The sequence below is a fragment of the Anguilla anguilla genome, chromosome 12, assembly GCF_013347855.1.
Source record: "Anguilla anguilla isolate fAngAng1 chromosome 12, fAngAng1.pri, whole genome shotgun sequence".
Classification (NCBI taxonomy): domain Eukaryota; kingdom Metazoa; phylum Chordata; class Actinopteri; order Anguilliformes; family Anguillidae; genus Anguilla; species Anguilla anguilla.
Genome location: NC_049212.1, coordinates 17,869,792 through 17,894,566, shown reverse-complemented (window position 1 = coordinate 17,894,566; position 24,775 = coordinate 17,869,792). Strand labels below are relative to the sequence as shown.

Sequence of the window (24,775 nt, the reverse complement as noted above, 5' to 3'; positions counted from 1 at the left end):
GAGCGTTTCACCATGTGCTCATGTCAGAAATGACAACGTTAAAACAACAACTGCATCTGTTCAGCTAGAGTCTGACAGGCTGTGCATGAGATTTTCAGAGCGCTGATATCTTGTTGCTGCTGCTGCTGACCATTGTCTGTCTGTCCATATGTCTGTCAGCAGCAGGTTAACTATAAAGGGAAGCCATGAGGGAGAGCAATTAACCTACACAAAACAAAGGAGTGTTGCAGTTACAGCCCAAAATACATATTAAAGAAATGCTCAGGGTGTGGATGCAGGCTGGATGGGAGTAATGAAGACAGGAGTATGGGAATGAACTGCTCACCCAACCCTCCTGGGAGGGACTTACGTATATCATTTGTTAGTTTATCAATGGGAAATATACTCTTCTGTGAAATAAATTAAGACTTCATAGTGAAATACATTCAAACAACCGAGGAAATGTCTTTACGTGAAATGCATTCCTATGCAAAAGGGGCTGTTAAAAAGAATACAATCCAAGGTTTTATGTAGATAGTAAATTTAAATGGATCACACGCACATGAACACACACACACACACACACACACACACACACACATGCATATACCCACACACACAAACACACAAACGCACAGACACACACACAAACTCACACAAACGCACAGACACACACACACACAAACACAGAAACACACACCCACACACAGAAACACCACACAAAAACACACACCCACACACAGAAACACACACACACGCACACTCACACAGTGTCACTCTCGCTGAAATCCAGAGCGGTTGCTACAGGAGACCTGCAAGCACAACTGGACTAATTCAGCAACGGCTGCCGTTGCCATGGACTCATCATGCTAATTCCTATCCTGGGTGTCATGTAATTAGAGTGGGAGGGAATGTAGAGAGTCAGAGTGGGGGAGAGAGAGAGAGAGAGAGAGAGAGAGAGAGAGAGAAAGACAGAGAGACCACTCTTAATGAGACCACTGCTGTGAAAAGACCAGGAATGCAATAACCTGCTTCACTTCCTCTGTGTGACCCCCCCCAAGACATGTTACTCTGACACTAGGTCACCAAAACCTCAGACATTCCTCAACACTGGACACCAAACAACATCCCAGTTCACAGCCCCAGTGACTACGGGTGGACAGCACAGATCTGGCAGGTTATAGCATGCTGCACAGGGACTAATCTCCCCCCAGCCAGGGCTTCTGAGGGCTATATTTAGAGAACATGTCATCACCAGTATGGCCACAGAGAAGAGAGGCTTCAGCAGGCAGATGCACAGGGAAGAATCCATGGAAGGTGTGTGTGTGTGCGTGCGTGCGTGCATGCGTGCATGCGTGCGTGCGTGCGTGTGTGCGTGCAAGTGAGTGTGTGTGTGTATGTAGATTTGGTGATATCTACCTTTAAAATCTCAGAATTACAGATATAAAGGGTCATTCAACCTTGTATAAAAGGTTATAAAGCCTTTTGCTCCATAAACACACAGTGCTCATTCACAGGGCTTAAGGGTGCGTTATTGAGTATGACAGTGCGACTCTGGGGAGTGTTGCCCAGAATGGCAACAGCAGGCCACACAAGGCTCCCTGGTCACACACGCGAGAGGAGCAGGAACGCCAGAGAGCCAGTGTGAAATGCGAGACTCCAAATGTGCGGCCGACACTAACCAGTCCATCACCTCAGAGAAAAAGAACAACGGGCGTGTCACACTTCCTCAGTCACTCTGTCCTAAATACCTGCATTTGGAAGACTGGTTTCAAAATGGCCTGTTGTCTTCAGTGTGTGTTTCTAAGTTTAGGGACATGGAAACAAAACTGAACAAAGGCCTTAAAACTATATTCATCCCTTTCAGTCCTATACGAATGCATTTATATACACACACATGCGCTCACACTCGCATGCACGCACGGACGCGCTCACATACACACACACACACACACACACACACACACACATACATACAAACATACCAGGTGTTCTGCACTGGACAGTTCTGTGTCTACACACGTTTCCTTCAGAATAGACAGTAGGAGGAGACGTCGGATTCGGGCGCCCCACCCCCCTCACCCCCAGGTCCCTGTTCGTTTCCTCCTCAGTTCAGTAAAGTGGAGTCAGTGCAGATGCAGCCATGGGGGGCGGGCATGGGGGTGGGAGGGTTGAAGACTGAAGGAAGCCCTGAGGTTTCGGCGGGGTGGGGGGGCCTCTCCAGTCCCCCCGCCCCCTCACTGCGACTTCTCGTCGGAGTCGGAGGGGCGGTGTTCGCGGGGCAGGGACAGGCTCCGGTGGCGGTCCCACAGCTTGTGCAGCTCCGTGGCCTCCGACTCGCTGCTGCTGGTCCCGCTGTCGCGGAAGCTGGCCAGCGGGGGGCGCACTTTCACCCCCTTCACCGTCACCGAGCCCTCGATGGCCTTCCGCAGCTGTGTGGAGCAGAGCGCAGCGGCGCGGGCAAATCGGTTAAACGCCGGGAAGGACACCGGGTCCACGCCGAACCCAAGACTGCCGTCACTCCAACCCAGGGGTGCCCAAACTCTGACCAAACATCAGGTCCCCCATCTGTTACCTTACAGCCTATTAACAGCCGTGGCTCTGAAGCACACTGGAGCATCAGTCACGTGAAAAGCCCTCTCTAGGGTGCAGAAAGAGCACAATGCGGAGGGCTGAGCTGAGAGGGCAGAGTCAGCACGCTCCTGTCCCTCATCTGCTGAGACCACACCCCGGTACACAGCCAGCACAGACACCTCAGTGAGAGACAGCGTGCCTCTTTTCATTTTCCTTCCTTAAGACAGTGGCCTTGGTGTCCAAAAAACAATGCTCTGCATTCTGACCCTGATATTGACAAAAATGCCCTGCCCCCTGCTCCCAAGCACCCAACTACTCAGTAGCAGGGAGAATTTCAGCTTCTGCAAAGTACTTGAACCCTTTGACTCAGTTTACTACTTTATAAAGATTTATTCACTATGAGAATTTCTGAGTACTTAATTCTTGTGCAAATGACTTACAGGACCCAAGTGCAGCCTGTGTTCATTCAGCACAGATCTGGTGAGTCAGTTCTCCTTGCAGCACAGCCTGTATATTAAACTAGCTCATGTGCAGAGAAACTTAATGCAAGTCTGACACCCAACTGCGATCTGTTTACGAACATTAATGTTTAAAAAGAAATCAAATTTGCCTTGTCATTTCATTTCTTTGTGTTTGATCATGATAGCACATTATTGAAACACTCCTCTGGCAAAGAAGAGGGATTTGGCCCAACTGAAATTGAGCTTAGAAAGTATAATCTATCATTTCTGACAATTTATTAATAATATCACAAAATCCGAGGGAGCATTGCATTTCCAAAATTTACCTGGTATAGTATATGACACTTTCTCATTCGGCTGGATTGATTTTATTTTAGCGTGAAAAGAATCTCTGCCCACTGTTCAGCTTCCACTTCCTATAACAGGGCTTTCAGGCACTGAAATTACAAGACAACTAAGCAAGCAGCCTGTCAATCATTCAGGAAAGATGAGACCATTTCCTTCAGTTCTGTCACCACTGCCACCCATTCCTTCATTTGCGGTCACTCTTGAAAGACGTCCTCACTCCATTTATGTAATGTAATGTAATTTAACCCCCTCATTCCTTTCCACTCCAAACAGGATCCACCCACTCGTTCACTGCTCATCTCCTCATACCTATATATGTGCCTACTAGTTCAAATCGATATCTAATCAAATGTAGTATCTTATTAATTCATGTACATCAACTCTATGGCTTTGGCAATATTGTTCCATAATTTCCATGCCAATAAAGCTCTTTGAATTGAACTGAATTGAATTGAATTGAATAGATTGAAAGAGAAAAACCAAATGAATGAATCATTGGGTGCAGGTGATCCAGTTCATTTAGTTCACCAAAGGATTTGTTCAAAAAGGCCCACCAAGACAAACCTCATACCCCTCCTCTGCCAACGCACACAAACGCTAGAAAAGTCCTGAATGAGGCCCAAGTAATTAACATGGACAACAGGCTGCCCATCTCTCCACATAACAGGCTGATTGTGTGAGGGAGAGTGAACAATCAGCGGAGTAAATATAAAAGGCAGTTATGAGATGTCTACAACGTTATTATTGAGACTGAACAGCTCTGCTTAATTTCCCTCACATTGTCCGCCTGTCGTCTCTGCAACAAAGGAATAAATGTCAGGGGGAAGAGACTGGATCGCGCCTAGCAACAACTGCCATTTTCCACACAATTTAAAAAGACAAAGTGCGTCCATTTTTTTCCTTTTGTGATTTTTTTTTTTTTTTTTTGCTCTAGCGAAAGTTGAGGCGCCTCTGCAGCAGGGCACAGCTGAAAGCCTTTCGTCTTTCTGTCTACGGTCAAAATTGTGGGTTTGAAAGGACGCGCAGCAGAGGCGGGGGCGCGTTAAATCCTGAACCAACGGCGCCCCGATGACATCACGGCCCCAAAGCACTTCTGCCTCATCAGATGACATCACACCACCTTGAGTGTGGCCTGAGTTACGACGGCGGCGACGTCGACCGCGATTAGCGGCGCTCACCTCCTTCAGAGACACTACTCCGATTAGCCGGCCGATGCTGGTGACGTAGGCGTGGTCCAGCCCCAGCAGGGAGAAGATGGTGTGCGTCTGCGGGAGAGGGCGGAGGAGAGAGAGCTCAGACCCGAGTCGCTTTCCGCCCCGACGCCCGTCCGCGCGGCAGCAAGCGCGGCGCGGCGCCGTAACAAACAGAAGGAAACGGAAAGCCGCTAAGCGCCCGTAAAAAGGGGGCCGTGCGAGCGAGGGGGAAGTCTGGCGCTGTTTAATATTCATGAGCGGCTCAGAGACGCCGGTGGGGCCTGCTGTGCTGACGAATGGCTGCACAGACCCCGCTCTTAAATGTTTAAACAGCCGCACCGCGGAGCGGAGCGGCGCGCATCAGGAGAGGAACACATTAGGCCCCGCGCTCTCGGCAAAGAGAGGGAGAGAGAGAGAGAAAGGAAGGAGGGCGTGATGCGGAAGGAGGTTGAGGGATGTGGGGTGGGGGGGGTGTTCCTGAGTGAGAAGAGCTGCAGATGGAAAACAAAATTAGTTGTGCTCAAATGCCCAGCCCCCCTCCCCTCAAAATCCAAGACTCGTTCTGACAGAGCTCATGGAACAGAATATGAATGGGTAGCAATAGATAACCGTGGCAAAAGTTTCCAACTCAGTGGAGGCATTCTGTACAAAATGAGTATTCATCCTGAACAAAATCAGCATTGTACCTTATCGAACCTGTGTTTTGTAGTTGTTCCAATGACCTTGATATGCACTTAGTACGTCGCTTTGGATAAACGCCTCTGCTAAATAAATGTAATGTAATGTAAGAAACACAAAACGACAGTTATTGCTATGTTTGTGTGTTCATGGGCACATTTGAATGTCGCTGGCACAAAACTGGCAGGAAACAGGGGGGCAGACGGGCAGAGGGCACATTACGGGCAGGATAGACAAGAAGACCCACTTTGTGCAGCGATGTTCGCTCCACCAGCTGAAAGGGGGCGGGGTCAATCTTGCAGTTATTGAAGTTGACCTGTTCTTCCAGCTGCTGGTCCTCCCACTCTGCAATCTGTAGGAAGAAGAGGGAGGAGTTACATCATAGACACACCCACCTGTAGCAGAGTCTCCTCCTCCACAGTGCCCTCTTGCCTGCTACTGCTATTAACTTTCTGTTACTGCTAATAATAATAATAATAATAATAATAATATTAATAATCTGCACTTCACATGGTAGTGATACATGTGCTGTGTACTGAATGTTGGGCAGGAAGTGATGTTGCTAAAAGCTACTGAGCTAGTGATATGCGATACTCCCCAGGCAACTTGCCAGTGCTTGGTTACGACAGCACATTACTGAGATTCACTTTTTGGGATTCACTGCTGCTTCTCTACATCCATAGATTTCATTTCCCCCTCTCTCCTCAGTGCAGGATATACATTCACATACTGTCAGCTCTGAGAAACCACGGACATTTTATTATCAACTGCGGCAAACTATTCTACAGAAATGCAATCAATAGCTTCTCCTCAGCGCTCGCTGCAGACCTGTGGAAATACAGCACAATTATTCCACTATTGTGTTTGGTTTAAATGGGGTCTATACAGCCAACAGTCTGTCATGCAGCCAAAGGGCCACAACATGTTTACCACAACAGAAAACTGCCCACACACTCAGGAGGCTGCGAGAGACCGCAAAGCAGACGGGCTGGATGATGTCTGGCAGCACAAAGAGATGCTGAAAACCAATTCTCTTTTATTCCAGGCAAATTAATGAGCACGGCCACAACCACTTTCAAATGGAAATTTTACACAGAGCAAAATGCAATAACACTAGTATGAAAATGTAAAAAATAAATGAATTAGCATTTGTCAACCTGGATGATGACGTTGATAATAATAGTCATATACCAATATTAAATTTAATAATTAAAAAAATTATTATAATCATGATAATACCTTGCCGTCTCAACAGGCCAGAGAGAATATGTGTAGCCAGTGTGGACAGAGAGGTTTCGGCTACGCTGATGCAGACATGGCCAGATAAGGCACACATACCTCCCTCTCCCCCGCTGCCAGACCCAGAAGAGTAACAGAATTACAGCCAGAAGGCAGTTAAAGCAGAGCTGGCCGTGCAGTACATAACTGCCAGTGAAAAGCCTCTGTGTGTGTCTCCTCCTAAACAATTCATGTCTAAATGAAATTTAATGTACAGCAATGCATTCAGTTTTCTGGAAAGAGCATTATTAAATTGTTCCACCTTTGTTTTTAGTGTGGCATAATTCCTATTCACTGTTTTAATATGAAAGAGGAAGAGGAGGGAATTGAGGGAAAGCTCATGAAATATGTTCACGGCCAAAAACGCCTTAGCAACACTCCCTGCCAAGCTATTAAAGCCAGTTTGAATTCTTTCAATCCTTAAAAGTGAGGGGGAGAGCGGGAAACAGAGAGGTAGAGACAGAAAGAGAGATAGAGAGAGAACAGTGGAGATGAGGGGAGAAATAGAAGGAGAGACAGTGACAGAAAAAGAGAGGGGGAGAAAGAGAGAGGGAAATATACGGATGAATCCACAGGAGTGAAGCTCAGCCAGAAATCCAGGAGCAGAGAATCTGTTCTGTAACAGGATTGCCGGGGGATGGTCCTGTTTGGCAGGCTCACGCTGCATCTCAGTAAGAACGACGGACAGATTACGAGGATTACGCATTGTTCAGAGGCCTAATCCAGAACAAAGGCTGCGCCGGCCTGGAGTTACTCCTGTCCGTGTGCAGCGGCTGTCACCCAGGCGCTGGAGAGGTGGCGCTCGGCTGCCCGTCTCAGCGAATGACTGAACGCCGCGCCGTGTCCCGGTGCAGTCGACCGCACCTCCATCCAATGTCAATGTACGGATTTACCATCACAAACACAGCCTGCGGCACAGCTCAGGCACCGTCAGCTCCATAACATAACCCGGGAGACTCACATTACCCTAACCCCCACCGCCACCCCCCCATGCACTGTCAACTCCAATTAAAAGTTTTAAACTGTTAAAACGGGGTACGGTGACATGGTGTTAGAGAAATACGCAGGATTAAATTCAAGCCTGATTTTTTAATTCCTCCCAAGACAGGACAGAACTTTAGGCAGGACAGGATTTTGCAGGCTTTTTATAACCTTATTCAGCAACCAATAAGGTTATGAGGTTACAAACACCTGGTGTTCTTAGCCCTGCTGGGGTACCAAAACACTAATTAGAACCTCGTAATATGCTAATCATCACTGATGCGAGCTAATGAGCATCATTTAGTAAACAAAATCTTCAAGTCTTCAGACTCTGAAACCGCAGTATTTTTTGATTTAGAACAAATTGATTTTAGAATTAGGCTAGTGTCTCTTAGAATACTGTATAGAGCTGAAGGTATGGAATATCAAATGATACATTTGAGTATAAAGCACAGTACAGCAAGGTGTGTATATGTGCTATACCAGACAGCAGGACAGGATTTAGCAGGGACACTTCATAAAGCAGACGCAGGGAATGAATGAGGGACACATTTTAGCAAGGGGCCAGAGGAGAGGAGAAAGTATTTGGTCTTACTTCTCTGATGGTCATGTCATCGTCCACATCTCCATCATCCTGGAAACAGAAAGAATGAGAGAGAAAGGAAGACAGAGACAGAGAGAGAGAGAGAGTCAAAATGTGTCATATAAGTATACACACTCTCCTGCACACACACTCTCTTCACAGAAACACGAGTACATAATTATGCACAAACGGCACCATGAGACGGAATGAAGGAGGATGGAAAAAAGCAGAGGAAGCCGCCATCCTAACACTTGACTCCTCAATTTGAAGTGGCACTCTGATTTCTTCCAAAGCAAACAGGAAACAAGTCACCAGTGTTGATGGCCGCCTGTTATCAGGTCTGAGGCTTAAATCCACGATGGATCCATATCCTATTGAGGCGGCAGCAGTTCAGGAGTCATGGAAACCCACCCACTCAATTCAATCAGACAAATGCAGGTTTTCTGACCCCTTGTAACCCTGGCAAGCCTCACAACCTCAGGACTTAGATGGGCTGCTGAAAAAACTATTTCTCTCAGGAGACAGTAAAACACACTAAAGAGCCACTTAGTACAGAAATGCTCTCACACGCACACACACACTCACACGCGCACACACACTCACGCACATGTGCCTGCATAACCTCACATTCTCTCTCTCTCTCACTCTCTCTACCCCACACACACACAATTGCGCACACACAGACACACGCACATACATGCGCGCACACACACACACACACACACACACACACATAAGGGCCAAACTGCACGCATAGTGGCAGGTGATGGTGACAGGTGGTCCAGTGCAAGCAGATGTGACAGTAAAAAGGACAGTATAGTTATGACGTTGCGTGTTCCATTACTGCACACACACCCATACGCACGCATATCCATGGTGCTCTGATGACGCAGTCACCCCGTGACTGGAAAAAAGACAGCTGAGCTGACGGGACGTCCTGCTCCAGCTCACACAGACAAAAGGGCCTACTCCCGCGTAGGGACAGTGAATAGGGGGGGCGATGGCTCAGATGTCCTCCCTGTCTAAACACCGAAAGATTAGCGGGGCCGAGCGTTCCTCCCCCTCCTCCTGCTCCTGCAGTCGATACCACGCCGCTCTTCCGGAATCACGCTGCCAATAATCTGATCATGCCGCCAGCAAGAGGCCAGCCAGCGGATGATGAAACTCCACCAGCCCAATCCCAGCAGCGCAGGGGAGTCCCCCATTATGCTCCTCTCTCCCTCACCGTCCCAATCTCTGTGCGTTCACTTCACCTCCGCTTTCACCAGTACAGTCAGACACAAACCTCCACTTTCACCAGTACAGTCAGACACAAACCTCCACTTTCACCAGTACAGTCAGACACAAACCTCCGCTTTCACCAGTACAGTCAGACACAAACCTCTGCTTTCACCAGCACAGTCAGACACAAACCTCTGCTTTCACCAGTACAGTCAGACACAAACCTCTGCTTTCACCAGCACAGTCAGACACAAACCTCTGCTTTCACCAGTACAGTCAGACACAAACCTCTGCTTTCACCAGTACAGTCAGACACAAACCTCCGCTTTAACCAGTACAGTCAGACACAAACCTCTGCTTTCACCAGTACAGTCAGACACAAACCTCCGCTTTCACCAGTACAGTCAGACACAAACCTCTGCTTTCACCAGTACAGTCAGACACAAACCTCCGCTTTCACCAGTACAGTCAGACACAAACCTCCGCTTTAACCAGTACAGTCAGACACAAACCTCTGCTTTCACCAGTACAGTCAGACACAAACCTCCGCTTTCACCAGTACAGTCAGACACAAACCTCTGCTTTCACCAGTACAGTCAGACACAAACCTCCGCTTTCACCAGTACAGTCAGACACAAACCTCCACTTTCACCAGTACAGTCAGACACAAACCTCCGCTTTCACCAGTACAGTCAGACACAAACCTCCACTTTCACCAGTACAGTCAGACACAAACCTCCCGTCGCCGAGAGCGCCACACGCACCAGCAAAAAGCTGCTCTGGGAACATCAGGCCGTTTCTACCCCAGACCGCATGAGATTGGGGGAAACTGCATTAGTGCGATTCTCTCTCAAACACACACGCCCCAGAGGGAGACCCTGTACAACAGATGCACGCGAACACACGCAAACTCCGGCAAACGCTACATACAGCCAAGCGCAAACAAAACTCTAATTCGAGCGGCTCGTGACTAAAACATGCCCGTTACTGGCTCCGTGTCCAGGAGAAAGGAGGAGGAAAACAGAACACAAAGGGTGCCACCAGAGGGGGAAGGCAGTGCGACAGAGATTTCTCTGTGTGAGAATACAGATGTAATTTACCCATCATAAATATTTCAATGCAAGGATATCAGTCATGCAGCAGCTGAGGCAGCAAGAGAAAGAGAGAGAGAGAGGGGGAGAGAGAGGAAGAGAGGGAGAGAGAGGGGGGAGGGAGAGAGAGAGAGAGACAGAGGGGGAGGGAGAGAGAGACAGGGAGAGAGAGGGGGGGGAGGGAGAGAGAGACAGAGCGGGAGAGGGGGAGCGAGAGAAAGAGAGGGAGAGAGAGAGAGGGCCCTGTAGGCTGAGGTTTGTAAAGGAGGGATGAAAATGAGATTTTATTCTTGGACTGTGGAGGTGGCTTGATGGAGGGTCTGTAGAAAGCGTAGAAAGCCCTATTGTGATAGGTATCGTTGTGCATACAGCCCCTAGGGCCAAACCAATGTAGAACCACCCTCAGAATCACAACAGAATTACTGCTAACAAGCAATGTGTGTTAATTAGACCATCGCCACTGAGTAATTAATAATCTGGCACTGCTAATTAACAATAAACATCCAATGTTTTTGGCAATTAGGAGGGAGGTTCGTTAGCGTAAGCACATGTATTTCATTGGTTTGCATGCGATTACATGCAAACAAACACTGACACCTGAGGCCAAGATAAGCAGATCTTCAGAGACTACACCAGCTGACTGTTATTAACAATAAAAAAGGGAACAGAGCACGCTATATGACAGGCTGACATCTAATGAGAAGTGGCAGATCTTTCAAAGGAGGAATATTTCTCCTCCCGCCCCTGCAGGCGGTGAGCCCATATCCAGAGCGCACACAGGAAACGCCACCCTCAGAACCGCACTGCAGTGTGAAAGGGGGTCCGCCTGCATCCAGGGTGCCCCTGAGGAGTCAGAGTGGAGTACTGTATCACACTACAGTTCACAGCCAGCCACCGCACTTTACAGGCGCTGAGAGGGTGTGAATGGCCAGCGTTGTGACGAGCACTGATGGCAGGTGTGTACCATGCCGAAGAGCTCTTAATTGTTTTCCCATATTCCAGGGCTACTGCGCCGATAACCTTTCTGGGTTGTTTGGGTAGAAACGTGACGCTCGCAGCTTCATATCACCTCCAACAACATCGTGACAAAGCCGTGAATAATCTCTGCATTGACTACACTCATACTCTATTTCAGCAAGCCAAAAAAAACAAGTGCAAAAAGTCACACAGGGTTAGCCTTTCCATACATGTATTACTGAAAAAGTATATCCAAAAGGAAATATCAGAGTTCTGCATTCATCTTTTTGGACAGAAACAATAGAACAATAAAAAAGTGTGAATGTTTTAATATTGTGCTGTTAATCTAATCAATGAATCTATTTACTATCTACTTGTTATATCTTTTTAAACTGATCAAATTTCACCTGAAGGGTGAGGAAAGGCAATAGTAGAATAACAAACTTCAGCAGTGTACCCCCCCCCCCCCCCCCCCCCCACTCGGGCACAAACAGGCCTCCCCTCCCTCATTCTCAAGGTTTCTCTTCCATCGTCTCTTCAGTGATATTTCTCTCCTCGCCATGTCCCACCAGCCCCCCTCCCCAGCCGGTTTTAATGATCTTTCCCTCGAGCGAGGCTAATGCTTTTCCTCGGAAAGCCACGCATACATAAACACAATAACAACAACAATAAATAAATGACATCACCCGCTGGGTGACAATAACTGGAAAAATAATACTGAGCAGTATGAGCAGTGGAATGCCGACGCATCACACACTATGGCAGTGACAGCCTTTAGGACCAAACCTTTAACACTCTCACTGCCACAGACCTACGTGCCAACGAGGCACGTTCACAATGGCAGATTCTTTTCACTTTTACTCATGAAGGTAACGCATTTTCAATGTTGATTCGAATTTTATGTTTTTTATGCTATTATTTACTTTAGATAGATTAGAGAATTGTATAGCCATGCAGTATTTGGTCATTGTTGTGCACATTTTTTTGTTGTAACAGACATGCATTTGGACTGGTCAGTGGGCAGATCGCTTGGAGAGGCGGGGCCTCTGGGGTCAGGGGGTGGAGTGGCAGGTTGACCCCATGCCCCCCAGAGTGCGGCTGGGAGCAGCTACGTCTGGTCCTGAGAGATGAGGGGGTCGTGACTCGATGGGTGGATGGAGAGCTGAGAGAGATGGGATGAGGACAACAACATGGAGGCCTGCAGCATCCCAGACCTCATCCTACTGCACACACACACACAGACTCATACACAGACACACATCCTACTGCACACACACTCATACACAAACACACATCTTACTTTACACACACACTCATACAAAAACACACATCCTACTGCACACACACTCAAGCACATACACACATCCTACTGTACACACTCATACAAAAACACACATCTTACTGTACACAGACTCATACACAGACACACATCCTACTGCACACACACTCATACACAAACACACATCCTACTGTACACACACTCAAGCACATACACACATCCTACTGCACACACACTCAAGCACATACACACATCCTACTGTACACACTCATACAAAAACACACATCTTACTTTACACACACACTCATACAAAAACACATCTTACTGCACACACACTCACACATATACACACATCCTACTGCACACACACTCATACACATACAAACATCCCACTGTGCACACACTCATACACAATCACACATCCTACTGTACACACACTCATACAATCACAGGCGCATTCTGTACCCATTCACACCTCTGAGTAAACACCCCCCACCCACAGCGGCAGGATGAGGCTGGAAGGCTGCAGTGGGAGCTCCAGGCTCCGCCTCCCTGTGGTCGTCTCTCATTAGACAATCTCATGGCATGGCTGATGCGCCGCAAGCTGTGCTGCAAACCCCATCCCTGGGACCCGTCGCCCCCAAAGGGCTGGTATCACGAAGCAGGATTACAGAGTCAGCTGGATAACTGCACCGAGTAAAACCCAGAATGCTCCCAAATCTGGAACATGGACTGAGGTAAAAACTTTATCAAACTTAATCAAGCAGTAATCAAGCTTTGTGATATTGGCCCCTGGAGACAGAAGCTTCTTTCTACACTGTAGCCCAAACAGAACCCAGTGCCTGTTTGGGACTTCTGGTCATGGGCTGCTGCACCCAACTGAATCTCATCAGTTTGGTGTCATTGAGGACAGGGAATTGAGTGCTGGTCCTCAAAGCGGCTGGCTGTCTGTTGGCGACCTGGACAGGAAGGGGGAGTTCAGCACAGCGTGTCGCGGATGAGCTGCGCAGCCTGGACTGGGAGGCCGGCCTGAGCAGATGGATTCTGGGGGATGATCAGCTGATTGGTTGATTGGTTGATTGGATGCTCTGACTCCGTGAGGAGGCTCTTACCACGACGGATATCCTCACTCGCTTGGGCTTCCTGTTCTCAGGAGCCACTGAGCCATCGTTGCTCTTCCAGCCAAAAACAGACAAGGGCATGAGACAAAGCGTTAACACAACGTCGACACAGCGCTGGGGAAACGCTCCCCGCACACACTGGGGATCCTCCAGTGCGGAAGGGACTTCCTCTGTGACCGCTGGCGTTTGGAGTGAGGGACGCATGCAGATGGGGAGAGTGGACGAGAGGACAGGTTTCGGTTTTTGTTCCAGTACCCTGCCCGTCACAGAGCTCCATTGGACCTTTTAAACTAGTGGTAACCAACCCTGTTCATGGAGATCTACCATCCAGTAGGTTTTCACTCCAACCCTAACAAAGCACACCTCATTCAACCTATTGAGATGTTGTCAAGCTGCAAATTAGTAGTGTCCGGTGTGCCAAATTAGGGTTGAAATAAAAAGCTACAGGATGGTAGATCTCCAGGAACAGGGTTGGTTGCCACTGATTTAAACACTGCACTCAGAATATCTGGCTGCCTCTTACGAAGAGATGATCCCCACAGAGATGATCCCCAGAGAGATGATCTCGGCAGAGATGATCCCACAGAGATGATTCCCATAGAGACGATCCCCACAGATATGATCCCCACAGAGAGTGTCAGTCAGGCCCGGCACAGCAGTGATCCCCACAGACATGACATCCAAACAAAGAAATTACTCTCACGTAAAGAGATGGTCCACACATAGGAAAGTGAGAAATGAGCGTGCTACAGTGAGACGTGTGACACCAGTAGGCAGGATGCAGCACAGAATTCTGGGAGCACTCTGTGGGAAGGCTCAATGGCGGGCCAGAGTTGGGCTGGGGAACACTGAGCAGAATGTTCTGGGGCATGGAGATATCCAGGCTGTGTATCTGCATGTGCACTTCACTGGGTGTGGCTGAGGGACTGAGGCTGATCTGTGCGGACAGGGATTGAAAGTGTGTGTGTGTGTGTGTGTGTGTGTGTGACCTGGTCTCACCTCCACAGCCTCGGTGTCAGGGTTGGCACAGAAGAGGCTCTTTAAAGCGATGCCAGAGCTGTCATGAGGGCCTGTGAGGACACAGAGAGGATTTAGTGAGCGTGGGGGGTAGGGGGATCTGCTGCTGCCTCCAGATGCCAGACTGGGACAGGAAAGGGACGTACTGGTAGGGGACTCCACACTGATCCGGTCCACCACAGACGGTCTCTTCAGCGCCGGCTTCAATGGCTTCTGAGCACCAGGCCGTGTGGGACTGAAGGAGGACTCCTCTGTGGAGATCTGCAGAGAAACACCATTTTGTATGAAGACGGGGACTCACACACACACTCACACACACACACACGTACACACACACAGGCACACACGTTTACTCAGACAGACTGACTTTCTGCTGCGATGCATCTTCTGAAGGACCGTCTCTTATCGAGAGCGCAATTAAATGAAAAGTTTGATGGAAGTGAGGAAAAAAACAATTCAGGAAAATGTGAATTGGGCGGTGAGGACTGAGGCATGAAAGAGCGCTCTCGCACCAGATTACCTTCCCGAATAAACAAAGAGGCCAAAGGTTAATACAGCCTCTGTTTATCACATTATAGCACACCCAGCTCATCCTTCCACTTCCAGATAGAGGCAAGCTGAACGGGACTAGCAGGCGTGGAGGAGACCAGGCTAACTGGAGGGATCTCAGTCACACCTTGGGGGGGGGGGGTGGGGGGGGGAGGGGGGGAGGGTGGTAAGCGAAGCCAAGGAAGAGGGGAACATTAATCACATCCTACAATCAATGCAACAGCGCCCAGGGGGGTGGGATTTGTGCAGTGTTGAGGGGGGGAGGGGGGTAAGCACGGAATGAAGGAGGGAGAGGGGTGAAATGAGGTTCGCAAGCCGCAGTGTGGGACAGGGCCGGGAGAGGCTTGATGAATGACTCCATTCCCTATTCTTTAGGTCCGGGGGAAAAGGAGGGGAAAAAAGCGGCTGGACCGCTTCCATCCAGCGCTCTGGCGTGCTGTGAAGTGCTGAGTGCGCCGGGCCAGCCTGATTACCGGCCCCCGGGGGCCCCGGCACCGGCATCCTGCACTAAGACGCACGAGGGCGGGGTGCCGAGCTCCACACGCCCACCAGCGCACCAGCGCACCAGCGGCGACACCCAGCAGCTACTCCTGTGCAGGGTTCAGCCTGCCCCGTGCTGTACATATACCTGTCCCTAAAATGAGTAGCTCCCACAGAGTACCCCCTGCTCTCACCTGAGACCTGCTCACCTTTTCACCTGACTCCTACTCTCCCTCTCACCTGAGACCTGCTCCCCTTTTCACCTGACTCCTACTCTCCCTCTCATCTGAGACCTGCTCCCCTTTTCACCTGACTCCTACTCTCCCTCTCACCTGAGACCTGCTCCCCTTTTCACCTGACTCCTACTCTCCCTCTCATCTGAGACCTGCTCCCATTTTCACCTGACTCCTACTCTCCTTCTCACCTGAGACCTGCTCCCCTTTTCACCTGACTCCTACTCTCCCTCTCATCTGAGACCTGCTCCCCTTTTCACCTGACTCCTCCTCTCCCTCTCATCTGAGACCTGCTCCCCTTTTCACCTGACTCCTACTCTCCTTCTCACCTGAGACCTGCTCCCCTTTTCACCTGACTCCTACTCTCCTTCTCACCTGAGACCTGCTCCCCTTTTCACCTGAGCCCCACTCTTCTCACACCTGTTCCTTACTTTCCTCTCACCTGTTCAGTACTCTTCCTCTCACCTGTAGCATACTCTTCCTCTCACCTGTTCCATACTCTTCATCTCACCTGTTCAGTACTCTTCCTCTCACCTGTTCAGTACTCTTCCTCTCACCTGTAGCATACTCTTCCTCTCACCTGTTCCATACTCTTCATCTCACCTGTTCAGTACTCTTCCTCTCACCTGTTCAGTATTCTTCCTCTCGCCTGTACCATACTCTTCATCTCACCTGTTCAGTACTCTCCCTATCACCTGTCCCCTACCCTTCCATACACACCTGCTCTCTTCTCCTCTTACCCATCTCCATAACCCTCCTCACCCATCACAGGCTCCTCCCACTGACGGCAGACCCCGCCCACCGGCCCCGCGGCTCACCTGGAAGCGGACCTCCTGGCTGACCCTGCGGACGGCCTCGTCCCCGCCGGTCTGGCCGGCCCTCTGGGTGGCGTCCTCGCTGCCCGTCTGGCTGACGGTGGACAGGCGCTTCTTGGTGGCCAGAGCGCGCTCGCGCAGGTACTCCAGCCGGCGCGGGCGGCCCAGCTGCTGGGAGAGCAGCAACTGCAGCTGCGAGCGCTCGATGGAGCCCAGCAGGATCATGGAGTCTGAGGCGGGGCACAGGGCAGGGGGTCAGGAGGACAGCACAGGGGACGGGGGGGACGGGAAACGCCACTCAGGGAGCGGGTGCAGAAAAGGATTTGTGTGAAATAGAGAACGAGAGCTTCTAGAAATCTTCTGGCAGAGATCCAGGCAAATAAAACAAAACTGAAGTACTACAACTGCTACAGTACAAAGCAGCACCACAGCCACCAGCCGTGAGTTATGTAATGGCTGCAGGAGGGAACGTGTGTGTGCTTGAGAGTGTGAAGCAGCTGGAAAACTGACTACCCCCACACAACCCCTATAAACCCCCCGTCCCCCCCGTCCCCTGTCTAACCACATCCCGGCATCCCCCCGCTGGCCTCCACACAGCCCGGAGATGGCGCTCATGGGGGCGATGGCGAGCCCAATGTGCTGTGTCCCGCTCTGGCCCCGGGCCCCTGGGGGCTGATGTCAGCATGCCCTCCCGAGTGCGCCCCCACCCTCCCCCGTCTTTCTGTGTCCTCACCCTGTCTCACCCCCTCTGTTCTCTCCCATACTTTCTCTCATCCCTCTCTCGTCCCTCTCTCAGTGAGCTCTCTCTCTCTCATCCCTCTCTCAGTGAGCTCTCTCTCTCTCATCCCTCTCTCAGTGAGCTCTCTCTCTCTCATCCCTCTCTCGGTGAGCTCCCTCTCTCGTCCCTCTCTCAGTGAGCTCTCTCTCTCTCATCCCTCGCTCAGTGAGCTCTCTCTCTCTCGTCCCTCTCTCAGTGAGCTCCCTCTCTCTCGTCCCTCTCTCAGTGAGCTCTCTCTCTCTCATCCCTCTCTCAGTGAGCTCTCTCTCTCTCATCCCTCTCTCGGTGAGCTCCCTCTCTCGTCCCTCTCTCAGTGAGCTCCCTCTCTCTCATCCCTCTCTCGGTGAGCTCCCTCTCTCTCATCCCTCTCTCATCTCTCTCTCAGTGAGCTCTCTCTCTCTCATCCCTCGCTCAGTGAGCTCTCTCTCTCTCGTCCCTCTTTCAGTGAGCTCTCTCTCTCTCATCCCTCTCTCGGTGAGCTCCCTCTCTCTCGTCCCTCTCTCAGTGAGCTCCCTCTCTCTCGTCCCTCTCTCAGTGAGCTCTCTCTCTCTCATCCCTCTCTCAGTGAGCTCTCTCTCTCTCATCCCTCGCTCAGTGAGCTCTCTCTCTCTCGTCCCTCTCTCAGTGAGCTCCCTCTCTCTCGTCCCTCTCTCAGTGAGCTCTCTCTCTCTCATCCCTCTCTCGGTGAGCTCCCTCTCTCTCGTCCCTCTCTCAGTGAGCTCCCTCTCTCTCGTCCCTCTCTCAGTGAGCTCTCTCTCTCTCATCCCTCTCTCAGTGAGCTCCCTCTCTCTCGTCCTCACCTGCGGACTCCACCAGCGCCAGAGTCTTCAGCTTCCCGCTCAGGAGCACGTCGTGCAGGTCCCTGTAGTAGCAATTGAGGGTGATGTAGCGCACGTCCCTCACCATGATGTCCTCCACGCGAATGTTGTACTTCCTGAAAGAGAGAAAAGAGAACGATAAGAGGGAGGGTTAAAAAGGAGAAAGGGGAACAAAGTGAAGAGGAAAAAGGAAGAGAGGGTAGAAGGAGAAAGGGTGGGGGAGGGAGGGGAGAAGCGGAAGGCCACGCTATCGATCGATTGGTCGGAAGTGCGCACAGATGAGCGAACGTAAATGAACGGTGACGGTGCTGGTGATGGTAGTGTAAATGAACGGTGACGGTGCTGGTGATAGTAGTGTAAATGAACGGTGATGGTGATGGTAGTGTAAATGAACGGTGATGGTGATGGTAGTGTAAATGAACGGTGCTGGTGCTGGTGATGGTAGTGTAAATGAACGGTGCTGGTGATGGTAGTGTAAATGAACGGTGCTGGTGATGGTAGTGTAAATGAACGGTGACGGTGGAGTGTGGACAGTGGCCGCCGCCCCAGAGGGGTGACTTTGCGTCCGGATGCCGCTTCAGCACATTCTGAATGCGGCTGAAGAAGTACATTAAAAATAAACCTCCGCCTGCCTGCTTCTGCCAAGTCCAAGACCTCACTGCAGCACCCGGTCAACCTGCAGCTCCTGGGTGCCAAACTCCATCAATCCAACTGCGGCCCCAATCATCAACACAAAGTTCTCCTTCACAAATACCCCCAACAAGCTCCTTTCACTAACATACTCACCCCAACAAGCTCCTTTCACTAACATACTCACCCCAACAAGCTCCTTTCACTAACATACTCACCCCAACAAGCTCCTTTCACTAACATACTCACCCCAACAAGCTCCTTTCACTAACATACTCACCCCAACAAGCTCCTTTCACTAACATACTCACCCCCAACAAGCTTCTTTCACTAACATACTCACCCCCAACAAGCTCCTTTCACTAACATACTCACCCCCAACAAGCTCCTTTCACTAACATACTCACCCCAACAAGCTCCTTTCACTAACATACTCACCCCAACAAGCTCCTTTCACTAACATACTCACCCCCAACAAGCTCCTTTCACTAACATACTCACCCCCAACAAGCTCCTTTCACTAACATACTCACCCCCAACAAGCTCCTTTCACTAACATACTCACCCCAACAAGCTCCTTTTATTAACATACTCAACCCCCAACAAGATACTTTTACTAACATACTCACCCCTACAAACTCATTTTACGAACATACTCACCTCCTACAAACTCGATTTACGAATATACTCAGTCCTACAAACTCTTTTTACTAACATACTCACCTTCTACAAACGCTATTTCACTAAAACACAGACACCCACTACTTGGCAATGACTGCGCCTTGTCTTACACAGGGGAGAAACGCCTCTGTCTGCTCTTTCTGACCGCTGTAAAACACGCTCAGACGTAAGTGACCCCTTCACCCCTTATTTTAAACAGAATGTTCAGAGAAGCACATGGCCGTGAGCGCAGACTGAAGCAGAAAAGAGAGAGCAGACTGATGGAGAGGTAGAGGAGAATGAGCTGAATGTGCTAAGTCACACTTCCTGCCAGGGTGACCCTCCCGCCTGGAGTCCACAGATCGGCGGTGCCACCATCAGGTGGGCTGCCCCCGGACTCTGCCTCCAATGCAGCACCATGGGCACTTCAACAGCCTGTTTCAACAAGGTCCATGTTTGTGTGCATGTGTGTGAGTGTGTGTGTGCGCACATGCGTTTTGCAAGCATGTGTGCGTGTGTGGGTGTGTATGTGTGTGTGTCTGAGTGTGTGTGTGTGTGCCTGTATGCGTTTTGCAACCATGTGTGTGTGTGTGGGTGCCTTTGAGAGATCCGTATCTATATAAATACCCAGGAATAGCTGGGAGGCAGCTTTCCAAGCTGAAGCCAAGCACTCAATTCCTCCTCTTCTCCCATAGCACATCAGCCCACGCACCAGCTACGCAGTGACTTAGAGAGAGCGAGCGAGGGAACTACTGAAGAACAAGAAAGCAGGAGAGCGGGAGAGAGTGGCCCGGCCCTCCCCCTCTACGCTTGGCAGGAACGCGGAGGGGGATATGGAGGGAGATGAGTGTGTGTGTGGACAGGGGACCACGCTACGCAGGTCTGCTCGCCCACTGAAAGGTCTTCTCACCCTTGTCTTAAAACCACCCCAGGACCCCGGGGGTGGGGTTCGGCGAAGGCACGCCCCCACAGCTGCAGCAGGGCCAGACGCGGCTCTGATTGGCTCTGCGTCGGGCCCGTGGAGCAGGACTGCTCTAATGCGCAGCGCACGCAGCGCAGGGTGTGAAGGAGCGTCGGCTCGCTGTCCTGAGCGCGCTCACACACACTCTGCTGCCGCCACACACACCGCGAGGAGCAGCAGGACAAAGCAGAGTCGACACACAGAGCTGAAAGATTCATGCGCCTTTAAAAATGAATTAGAGAACAAACAGCACCAGCAAAACACTGTCTGGGGTTACAGACACCGTCAGGGTCACACACACGCGCGCACAAACACGCAGACACACACACACGCACATAAAAACACACGTACATGCACATAGGCACATGCATGCACATGCATGCACATGCACACACAAACACACGCACGCACACACACACACACACGTACACATACACATACACACACGTATGCACACACACACACTCACACGCATGCATGTTCACTAACACACGCAAGCATGTACACAAACACTTACACACGCATTTTCAAAAACACACAAACAAGAATGAGCCTGCACACATAAACCACTAGCAGCAGGAGTCACACAGAGAAAGGCTCACAGTCTCACAGCAAGCAAAGAGACAACAGCACCCGGCACTGCGCACACAAACCCATCAGTAATATAAACCAGGCTTGTTGTCATCGGACCACACTCTGTGTGTGTGTGCGTGTTTGCGTCACCCCGCTGCTTTGTCGGTGTGTTCCCTGGTACACCCGGACAAGGGGCGATTGTGTAACTCCCTGCTGGCGAAAGCGCCGCTCAGAATGTCAATGAGGCGATGAGAGGGGGGTTATACAAGAGCACAGTACCGAGACTGAAGAGCAACACAGGCCGGCTGTCTCCCATCTCTCTACCAACCCCACTCCTCCGCTAGCACCCCCCCCCCCTCCACACCTCCTCCGCTCGCTAATGCTTCCAGCGCTCCGCGGCATAAATAGGCATGGCCAATATTACATAACCGATATAAGAGGAGAAAAGATTTGACATAATGCCATGTAGGACAAGTGCCAATTTGCCGAGAGCCGCGTACCGCAGTAAGGCCCATGATGCACCACGGCGGAAGGACGGAAATTACTGCCGTCTGTCCAGCCATAGGTGGAGAGGGTCAGAGAGACAGACGGGACAGGACTGGGGTCATGCAGCGGAGGGGCACCATGGTAAGTGTCAAGCACAAAAAGGTAGGAGAGTTCTCTCTCTCTCTCTCTCACACGCACACACGCACACACACACACGCACACACGCACACACGCACACACACACACCCATACACACACACCTACACACACGCACGCACACACACACACACACACACACACACACCTACACACAGGCACGCACACACACACACACACACACACACACACACTTACACACACACACACACACACCCATACACACACACCTACACACACGCACGCACACACGCACACACACACACACACGCACACACACACACACACACACACACACACACACACACACACACACATACAGGATGACACAGGTCCCAGGATGACCATTACTTCAGTCATACCTCAGCGGGATAAAAGATGGAAAAACACTGGAGAGGCAAAGTAGAGTAGGGAGGTACTGTATCAGAGTGTCGGACTCGTGCAAGGAGACGGAAGTAAACTAGGCTTTTACAACAGAAATGCGGAGATGAGATAAATGCCAATTTCCCTTATGAGGATATGAGAGAACGAGAGAACAAGAGAGGCCAGGAGAGAAACAGAGAGCGAGGGACACAGAAACCCTGAGGGGACGATGGAGAAATGGAAGGAAAGTAGGTGAGTGGCAGTGATTCCAATAAAAGAGACAGAGAGGGAGATAGCCATCTCTGTGACTGCTTTAGGGCAAAACCCAGCCCCGCCGCAGCCCTGCCCCAAATTTCAGGGGTGGAGCTACAGCCAAAACGAGGCCATCGAGGGAGGGGCCGGTAAAAGGGGGCAGGGCCGGAGGTGCGAGGACGGACGGAAGGACGAGAGCGGAGGACTCACTCGTGGTGTCCCCAGCCCAGCTCGGGCAGGTAGGGCAGCTTCTTGATGCGGATGATGGAGTCGTACAGGGAGGGCTGCAGGCTCTGGGCCACCGCGTTGGCCAGGATCACCGCGATCATCACCGGCAGGATGTGCGAGATCTGCCCGGTCAGCTCGAACACGATGACCGCCGTCGAGACCGTGTGGGTGACCGCGCCCGAGAGGGCAGCCGCGCCTGCCAATCAAACGGGAGGGAATTCAGGCCCGGCCGGCGGGGGCGCCCAACGCACCCCAGCGCGGGCAGAACCACACACTCACACGCATTCCAGGAGCCATAAACCAGGGTCATAACATTAAAGGGCATACTGTATGGAGACAGCTGAGGAGTGGGTGGGTGAGATCTCCTGCATTGTGAGGCTCATTATTTATAAGTTCATTAGACTAACAAAGTGTAACCTCTGCCCAGACAGAGCGTGGGGCAGAGACGCATTTACACATGCTAATGCACACTTCAGAGCGGAGATGAAAGGTGCAGTGACGTCAGAGATCAGGCAGGTCGACTTAAAGGTGAGCCATTACAAAGAAAGCCAGAACAACAATCGGGAGACCAAAGAAAACCCTCCACATACAGTACAGTATATCTTATGTGGAGGGTTTTTAAATCTGTGCATTTTTATTCTGTAGCTCTCAAACCCATAAGAAAACTGAAGCCCTGCAAGACAGAAATGTGATTGGACAAACTGTATGGCAGAGGGAGGGTCACTGTTAGTGACTGAAAAATGGGGAGGTTCATCTGCTCAGCTCTTTTGCAATGCATGGTTAGATAACTGTGAGGACCAGCTGGTAGTGCGTGTGTGTGTATGCCTGTGGGTTGGGTGCACTCTTGCCCATGTGTGTGGGACTCACCCACAACAGCGTACCCGCCGGGTACTATGGGGTAGATGTTGCCATCAGAGTGAATGCCATCAGGAAACCAGGCAGCCATGCTCTCACCCACCAGACGCCCAAACGCTGCACCTGAAAGGCACCACACGCAAGGTAAGAACACACACATACACAAACACGCATACACAAGCATGCACACACATACAAGGACAACACACCCGCACACATACACATGCACGCGCACACACACACAGTATTAATACATGGACGCAGATCTATACTGTGTGAACTTGCATCGAGGGCTGTTATATAAAACATTCTGACACAGGCAGAGATAACTCAAGTACAAAATCACACACAAAGGTGCTCATGGATGAACAAACAGGCCTCACACCAAAGAGACAGGCTACACAGCCACCTACAGGCCCCCGGGCAGCAAAGTAAAGATGAGGATTACCAATGACGAAGACAGGCATGAAGGCTCCACAGGGAACTGGTATAGTGGTGGCAAGAGCAGACATCCAGAACTGGAAAAGGGACAGGAGAACCAGTCTGATTACACAGTTTGGGTAATGGGAGACTGGCAGACATTTACAGAGCCGATAACAGTAGCCAGTGCTTCCCCAGGCACATCTACAGTATCTGAGTACAATACCAATATTACAGGGAATTCATTAGGAATTCAAGGCCAGGAACTCTCACATTTATTAAAAGATGTACATTGTGCTCTTTCCAGCATATTCAAATAAGTGCAGGTTGTATGCAGAACCCAAGCAAGGAATATGTGAAGGGTGTAATACATAGTAGACTTCAGATACAATTCTTGTATACCCTGGTGGAAATTCCAGCTTGGTTCCAGTCAGGTTTGAAGGTGGTCCTGCTGGTTTAAATCTGGTTCCAGATAAATTCCATCACAGGTTGCTAGCTGGAACGGGCACCAGGGTAACGTCTGCTTCAAGGCCTTTTTGCCTCTTTATTACCAGATCATCCATGTACACTGACTGGCACACAAGCAATATTATACTACTCTAAAGTCATAAAATAATATCACTGACTCAATGAAAGGACTGCACACAAAGTAGCATTCACTTACTGTTTGAGACATTTTATCAGCATGTATTTGATACACGAGTATTTTAGTGTACTTATAAAAGTGTACATGTGTAATCAAGAATATTTCTAAACT

General features: G+C 50.3%; 1 protein-coding gene across 7 annotated transcripts in view; it reads right to left on the bottom strand.

Moving 5' to 3' along the window:
* Positions 1–359: 359 nt before the first annotated feature.
* clcn2c (chloride channel 2c) overlaps positions 360–24,775 on the bottom strand; it is a 122,372-nt gene continuing 97,956 nt past the window's right edge. For 2 of the 7 annotated variants that reach the window (XM_035385565.1, XM_035385566.1), the window contains 12 exons: positions 24,047–24,116; positions 23,611–23,721; positions 22,726–22,939; positions 18,417–18,550; positions 16,842–17,068; positions 14,908–15,022; positions 14,744–14,814; positions 13,736–13,798; positions 8,088–8,126; positions 5,481–5,585; positions 4,541–4,627; positions 360–2,411 (listed from right to left, as the gene is read on the bottom strand). In XM_035385565.1, coding sequence (XP_035241456.1) covers positions 2,217–2,411; positions 4,541–4,627; positions 5,481–5,585; positions 8,088–8,126; positions 13,736–13,798; positions 14,744–14,814; positions 14,908–15,022; positions 16,842–17,068; positions 18,417–18,550; positions 22,726–22,939; positions 23,611–23,721; positions 24,047–24,116 — 1,431 coding nt within the window. In that variant the 3' untranslated portion in view covers positions 360–2,216. Of the gene's footprint in view, positions 2,412–2,433; positions 4,628–5,480; positions 5,586–8,087; positions 8,127–13,735; positions 13,799–14,743; positions 14,815–14,907; positions 15,023–16,841; positions 17,069–18,416; positions 18,551–22,725; positions 22,940–23,610; positions 23,722–24,046; positions 24,117–24,775 lie in introns of those variants that run through there. The other 5 variants (XM_035385561.1, XM_035385562.1, XM_035385567.1 and 2 more) reach the window with 4 other exon arrangements.